General features: G+C 51.7%; 1 protein-coding gene across 1 annotated transcript; it reads right to left on the reverse strand.

Moving 5' to 3' along the window:
* Positions 1 to 1,833: 1,833 nt before the first annotated feature.
* PROP1 (PROP paired-like homeobox 1) lies at positions 1,834 to 7,326 on the reverse strand. Its single transcript, XM_050793284.1, has 3 exons — positions 6,831 to 7,326; positions 5,098 to 5,330; positions 1,834 to 4,016 (listed from the first exon to the last, which is right to left on the reverse strand). The coding sequence occupies exons 1-3, from the start codon at positions 6,937 to 6,939 to the stop codon at positions 3,678 to 3,680; spliced, it is 681 nt and encodes a 226-aa protein (XP_050649241.1). The 5' UTR covers positions 6,940 to 7,326; the 3' UTR covers positions 1,834 to 3,677.
* Positions 7,327 to 7,556: the final 230 nt, after the last annotated feature.

Raw genomic sequence — 7,556 nt, forward strand, 5'->3', positions numbered from 1 at the left:
GTGAGCTGAGATGGTGCCACTGCACTCCAGCCTGGACGACAAAGCGAGACTATGTCTCAAAAAAAAAAAAAAAAAAAAGTTGCAACATGTATGAATAGGAATTCATATCCCTAATCCACAAAGCACTCAGACGCTAATAAAAGATGACTATATCAATATACAAATACACAACGCAGAGGCAACGCAGAAAAGAAAAATAGGCCAGGCGCGGTGGCTCATGCCTGTAATCCCAGCATTTTGGGAGGCCAAGATGGGCAGATCACAAGGTCAGGAGATCAAGACCATCCTGGCAAACACGGTGAAACCCCGTCTCTACTAAAAATACAAAAAATTAGCCGGGTGTGGTGGCGGGCGCCTGTAGTCCCAGCTACTCGGAAGGCTGAGGCAGGAGAATGGCGTGAACCTGGGAGGCGGAGCTTGCAGTAAGCCGAGATCGCACCACTGTACTCCAGCCTGGGCAACAGAGCGAGACTCCGTCTCAAAAAAAAGAAAAATGTAAATTGCCAATAAACATGAAACTGTTTTAACTCTCACTAGCAATTAATGAACATTTTAAAATAAGCAACTCTTAGAAGACATCACTCTCAGTTAACAAATTGTCAAAAATGGTACAGGTTAACAAGGAGGTACTGAAACCAATACCAGGTTCTTTTGCTGGAATTCAAATCAGTGTAATTTTTCTAGAAGGCAGTCTGGCCCAAGGACATAATTAGGTAGGAGTGCAAGTGTGTAATACAGGGGTTGTGACTCCAGACTTTTTAATAATATATATTAAAAGACTACACACGACTTGAGTATCCATCACTAAAGGCTTGTTTAAAGATTATTCTATGGGATGGGTGTGGTAGCTCATGCCTTTAATCCCATCACTTTGGAAGGTCGAGGCAGATGGATCACCTGAGGTCAGGAGTTCGAGACCAGCCTGGCCAACGTGGTGAAACCCCAGCTCTCCTAAAAATACAAAAATTAGATGAGGCCGGGTGCAGTGGGTCACGCCTGTAATCCCAGCACTTTGGGAGGCCGAGGCAGGCGGATCACCTGAGGTCAGGAGTTCAAGACTGGCCTGATGAATATGGTGAAACCCCATCTCTACTGAAAATAGAAAAATTAGCAGGCCTTGGTGGTGGGTGCCTGTAGTCTCAGCTACTTGGGAGGCTGAGAGAGGAGAATCACTTTGAACCCTGGAGGCGGAGGTTGCTGTGAGCTGAGATCACACCAGCCTGGGTGACAGAGGGAGATTCCGTCTCAAAAAAAAAAAAAAAATTATGTGGGCATGGTGGTGCATGCCTATAATCTCCCAGGTACTCGGTTGGCTAAGGCAGGAGAATTGCTTGAACCTGGGAAGTGGAGGCTGCAATGAGCCGAGATCACACCATTGTGCTCCAGCCTGGGTGACAAGAGCAAGACTAAGTCTCAAGAAAAAAAAAAAAAAATTCGGCCGGGCGCGGTGGTTCAAGCCTGTAATCCCAGCACTTTGGGAGGCCGAGATGGGCGGATCATGAGGTCAGGAGATCGAGACCATCCTGGCTAACCCGGTGAAACCCCGTCTCTACTAAAAATACAAGAAAATTAGCCGGGTGAGGTGGCGGGCGCCTGTAGTCCCAGCTACTTGGGAGGCTGAGGCAGGAGAATGGCGTGAAACCGGCGGGGCGGAGCTTGCAGTGAGCCGAGATCGCGCGCCACTGCACTCCAGCCTGGGGCACAACAAGACTCCGTCTCAAAAAAAAAAAAAAATTCTTCTGTGAAGTGCTGTGAGCACAAGAATGCCAGCTGACAGCCGCCACTGCTGCCATCACCACCCACCTCTCTCCACAGGCTTCATTCTTCACTCCTTCCAGCTGCCTCCCCATCCCTTGTCCCCAACCTCTGCCCTGCTTCTGCAGAAGGTAACACTGCTGAGGGTTGGGGAGCAGGGCTGCAGGCACAGGGAAACTTCCTTCCCACTAAATGGGTAGCAAGGATGGGACAGGGAAGAGGAGTTGGAAGAGAGAAGAGGAATGAAAGAAGGAGGGGAAAAAAACCGAAGAATAAAAATCTTATCTAGAGGCACATGAAAAAATAAAAATTAAAAAAGAAAAATAGGCCTTGCATGGTGGCTCACACCTGAAATCCTAGCACTTTATGAGGCTGAGGCAGGTGGATCATTCGAGGTCAGGAGTTCGAGACCAGCCTAGACAACATGGTGAAACCCCATCTCTACTAAAAATACAAAAAATTAGCCAGGCGTGGTGGTACACCCTGTAATCCCAGCTACTCGGGAGGGTGAGGCAGGAGAATCATTTGAACACAGGAGGCAGAGGTTGCAGTGAGCTGAGATCACGCCATTGCATTCCAGCCTGGGCAACAAGAGCAAAACTCCATCTCAAAAAAAAAAAATTAAAAATTAAAAAGGTAGTCTTCTATGAACCTGCCAATAAGAGAGGTAAGTCTACATGTAAATCAGTGAATTATGAGTAAAATAAGTGCATAATAAGCAATATGATATAAAAATTGTACCATGAACTAGGCTCCATGCTGTTTCTTTTGAGAGGGTTCAGACCAAGGCATTTCCCAGACAAGGCAGGTCCCTTCCTGGGAATGGCCCCTTATCAGCCTCAGACGGTTTGGTGTTAGAAAAGTTTGCCCTAAATCAAATGGCTTCTTCTCCATCAGAAACCACATATGTTAAAATGTGCTGCTGATTTAAAAGTTAGTTGAAGGCAGATGTTGAAGACTTCTACAGGCAAAACTAATCAAATGTTATTTATGTATTTTTTGTAAGACATTGGAGGGCATTCCTTGATGTTCAGATTTGCACAGGTTTGTTGGAAGTGGGATAGACTAGAGTTAAGGGAACCTATGCAGCCAGTAAGTCAGAAAATACGGGGTCAGAAAAAGCCAAGTCTCTGCTGGAATGGAAAGGAGAAGACACTCCCAAGAGATATTTCAGCCGGGCGCAGCAGCTCACGCCTGTAATCCCAGCACTTTGGGAGGCCGAGGCGGGCAGATCACGAGGTCAGGAGATCGAGACCATCCTGGCTAACAGTGAAACCCCATCTCTACTAAAAATACAAAACCAAAATTAGCTGGGCGTGGTGGTGGGCGCCTGTAGTCCCAGCTACTCAGGAGGCTGAGGCGGGAGAATGGTGTGAACCCAGGAGGTGGAGTTTGCAGTGAGCCAGAATCGCGCCACTGGACTCCAGCCTGGGTGACTCCGTTTCAAAAAAAAAAAAAAATCCTAGGACAGAATAAACAAAAGTGAGTGACTGATTGGGATGGCGGGGTGGGCAATGGGGAAGGGATATATAGGTAGACTCTAAATCAGAAGCCTTACTGAAATCAGCCAGAAAGAGCTGGGATCTTCTTCAACTGTGATCTCAGTTAATGAAGGCCCTCACGTCCGAGCCCTTCAATCATCTCCACTCACCAGCAACTGTCTCCATCAATATCACCCTTCAGCAGGCAGCTCCACGGGGGCCTCTTTGCTTGTCTCTTCCAGCAGCTCACCTCCCCAGATTTCCTCCACTCATCACCACAGTGAGAATTCACCATGATCTCCCACTTTTACATTTCCAATTGCTGAGCCGACCCTCACCATACTTCTGCTTCGCCCATAGAAGGAAAGGAAGCCACCCCAATTTCTTGTTTTGTCACGAGGGCCACAGGCTGGGGATCACCTTAGTGGTACTTGTTTCACCTCAGTTCCAGGACTTGGATGGCTCAAGGCTGAGGGGGAGCATGGGAGGGGGTGGGGGGCAGGGCAGATGGCCAGCAGGGGTTGGGTGCAAGGCAGGGTACCAGTCCTCAGACTGGTGTGGCAAAGCAAAGGTGCCTCCTGTGGAGGGCTGGGAGGGGAGGGCGTGGCTGTAGGGGTGAGGGAAGCAGGTCACTGGTGGCGGTGGTGGCGCGTAGGAGTAGGGGCAAGCAGGGGACTCTGGCAAGAAGCTGGAAAAGGCGGCAGGAGACAGATGGGCCAGGGGCTGAAGCAGTGAGCGCTCTTGCTTCCGTTGCTTAGCTCTGCGGTTCTGGAACCAGACCTGAGAAGGGGGAGCAAACACATCAGAGCCCACACCTGACATTGGTGCTGACACCCTACTCCAACGACAAGAGGTGCAGGGACAGGGAGCAGGCCTCTCCAGCATGGCCAGAGGAAGTAAAGCCCTTCCACAAGGTTGGCTGAGCCTGGTCTGCTGCCAAAGGAACCCACAGACTTATCCCCAACCTGCATCCACACGTGCTCTTTTCTACCACTCTGGGCGAATAAGAAATGTCAACTTCCAACAAGGAGATAAATATGGTGACAGTGACATTTCCCTTCCCCAGAGAATGGGAAATTTCCCCTACGGTTAAGTTTAACAATGAAGACTGTAGATAAATGTAATTGCTATAGACAAGCTTGAATTTAGGGTAGGGTTTATTAAAGCTAACCAACTCTGGGGTTAGGGTTGAAGGAGCGTCTGGCTCACTGAGTTTCAAGGCTATTATTAGGGACAAGGTTCTGAATGTGTGTGAACAGTTAGGATTGAACTTCTGTTGGAATTGGCATCACTATATATATATATATATATATATATTTTTTTTTTTTTTTTTTGAGACAGAGTTTCGCTCCTGTTGTTCCGCTGGAGTGAAATGGCACGATCTTGGCTCACTGCACCCTCTGCCTCCCTTGTTCAAGTGATTCTCCTGCCTCAGCCTCCCGAGTAGCTGGGATTAATGATAGCCATCTGCCACTATGCCCAGCTTATTTTTTGTATTTTTAGCAGAGATGGGGCTTCACCATGTTAACCAGGCTGGTCTTGAACCCTTGACCTCGTGTGATCCACCCACCTTGGCCTCCCAAAGTGCTGGGATTACAGACGTGAGCCATTGTGCCCAGTCAGAATTGGCATCACTATTAAAAATTGAGGGTAGGTGTTGAAATTCAAGTTAGATTAGCATATAGCTAGGGTTAAACTCAAGTGATATGATAGTCTCGATGCAGACGCTCTGATGCTGGTGGTCTGATGAGGCCTGTGTCTGGTGACTGTTTAGGTTAGGGTTACAATGCCTAACATTCTAGGATAGCACCAAAGAAACCTGCATTTCTTCCCTGAGAGAGGAGGGATCCTGGAGCATCACCTGGATTCGGGCCTCGCTGAGGCCGGTGTCCCGGGCAAGACTCTCCCGGGCCCAGATGTCGGGGTACTGGTTCCTCCCAAAGGCTGACTCCAGCTGTTCCAACTGCACTGGGCTGAAGGTGGTGCGATGGCGGCGCCGGGAGTGCGGGCGGCCCCTCTGTCCTCCTTGCGGGGAGAACCTTGGTCTCCCGACTCCTGCACCAGGGAGCCTCCTGCAGGGTGGAGCACTCGAGTCTGAGAAGGGAGAGAAGCGAGAGGTGGCTTCTGAGGAGGACGCTCCTCAGTGCTGGACCACATGTGCCTGTCCCCGGATTCCGCTCAGTGTTTCCTGTGCTGCTCCAATCTTTTTTCTTTCTTTCTTTCTTTCTTTTTTTGAGACAGAGTCTTGCTGTCTCCCAGACTGGAGTGCAGTGGTGTGATCACAGCTCACTGCAGCCTCGAACCCCTGGGCTCCAGTGATCCTACTGCCTTAGCCTCCTGAGTAGCTGGGACTACAGGTAGGCACCAACATACCCAGCCAATTAAAAAAAAAAATTAGAGATGGGGTCTTGCTATGTTGCCCAGGCTGGTCTCAAACTCCTGGCCTCAAGCAATCCTCCCATATCAGCCTCTCAAAGTGCTGGGATTACAGGACTGAGCCACTGGCCCCAGCCCTGCCCCACCAGGAATCTTTTAGCTGCCCATAGCCTGGTTCCTGCACCCTGCTCAGCCTCGGCCCTGGTTGCCTCTGAGTCTCTGACACCAGGCTGTGCTGTCTACGCAGGGCACACCCTCAGACTCATTCCTGGCCCTGGCACTCGTGCACTGTCTACCTGGCCACTCTACCGTCTGTCCGCTTCCTACTGCACCGCCAGACACACACCCCTCCATGGACATTCACCTCTCTGGACACACACAACCGCCTAGGGCTCACCCTGCGGGTCTGCTGTGTGCACCTGCACCCTAACCACCATCCCAGCGGTCTAGGGAAGACCCAGTGCTTGTCCCCTGCTGGCGAGGCTCAGGTTCAACCGGCGCCTTCTTCAAACTGCTGCCATCTCCTGCACCCCTCACCTGGGAAGATGAGCACCCCCCTCTTCCGCTCAGACACACCCTTCCCTACTTACTTTTCATCTTCTCCCTACCCCTGCCCTGGCCCAGCCACCAGCCTGCAGGAACTTGAGCTCGTGGGAAAGGCTTGCCTCTCCTCCCCACAGGCTCCCTAAGCCCCCACACTAATTAGTCTGAGAGCTGCTGGGGAGGAGAGAACAGGGAGGGAAACGGCACACCTGGAAGGCGCCCACCAAGAAAAGATGTTTGGAGCTGAGGCACCATCCCCATGGGGGCCCAAGGGTGTGGACCCTCCTAGAGCTCACTGTCCGCCATGGGGACACACACGGAGCCCACTCTCCCACCCGGGACCCAAAGCCCTGGCCCCTCCACCTGCCTTCATCAGAGAAGGCAGTGCCTTGGGCTGACCAATGCTGAGGTCAGGAGTGAGGGGACAGAGGTAACTGTCTCACATCCCCACCGCGATGTGAGCTGTTCAGCCGCCCCCGCCTGCCAAGGGCTCGGTTCCCCAGTCTGTAAAGCCGAGGGGTGCTCCAGTCCCTTACTTTCGAAGGTTCCCACAGTTTTAACATGCTGGGATTCTGTTTTTAGTTTCTCCTCCTAACCTTCTTCATGGAGCCTATACTTTCAGCCTCACACCCGCTACCTCCTCAGGGACCCACGCACACCGGGACAGTCACTCACCCACCATGGTGGTCAGGGTCCCAGCGGCCGGGTATCTCTCTGGCAAGAGGCTGCTGCCGACTCGTCCCTTCTTTGGCTTCTCGGCCTGGCGCCTCCTTTCTGCTTCCATGGCTCGCCACGGGGACCAAGCGTCCCTGAATCTCTGACTCAAGATTTCTCTGCTTCCGCAGCTCCTCTCCACACCTGTTCTCTCCCCTTCTCCCCCTGCGTGTGCCACCCTCTGGGTCTCTGTCTGAATGTGTGTAGGTGCAGGTAGCTATCTCTGACTTTTCACTGTCTTTACCTTTTTTCTAATTGTTTCCTAATTCCCCCTTCCTTGGCTTGAGTGTCATCTCATTCTCCTGTCTCGGCCTCACCTGTTGCTCTGTTTCTGACTCTACTTTTCTCTGCCTGGCCCTTCTCTCCACCGGGATGCCGCTCTCTTCTGTCAGCTGCCTACTTTCCCATTCCACTCCCCAGTCTTGGAGGAGTGACCTCCTCCTCGCCCCTGCGGGCCCCTCCAATCACCACACGGTCGCCAGAGCCCCCTTGCTCAGGGAGGATCACAAGCCGGATGAGGGAAGGTGTTCTGTCGGAGGGTCCAGGGACTGGGGCCAAGGGCTCGTATTCCCAGAGGACGGGATTCTTTTGTCCTATTAAATCCCCTCCTGGGAGCAGGCAGGGGGAGGAGGAGAAAATGCATTCCTCCTGAGACCCCCTCCTCACAACCCCACTGTGGGGAGAGGA

Source organism: Macaca thibetana, chromosome 6 (genome assembly GCF_024542745.1).
Source record: "Macaca thibetana thibetana isolate TM-01 chromosome 6, ASM2454274v1, whole genome shotgun sequence".
In the NCBI taxonomy this organism is placed as follows: Eukaryota; Metazoa; Chordata; class Mammalia; order Primates; family Cercopithecidae; genus Macaca; species Macaca thibetana.

Coding starts and splice junctions, on each gene's coding strand:
- PROP1 (XM_050793284.1), bottom strand. CDS start 6,939: ATGGAAGCAGAAAGGAGGCGCCAGGCCGAGAAGCCAAAGAAGGGACGA. Junction 5,331..6,830: donor GACCCTGACCACCATGGTGG/GTGAGTGACTGT, acceptor CTCCCTTCTCAG/ACTCGAGTGCTCCACCCTGC. Junction 4,017..5,097: donor TCAGCGAGGCCCGAATCCAG/GTGATGCTCCAG, acceptor CCCCCTTCTCAG/GTCTGGTTCCAGAACCGCAG.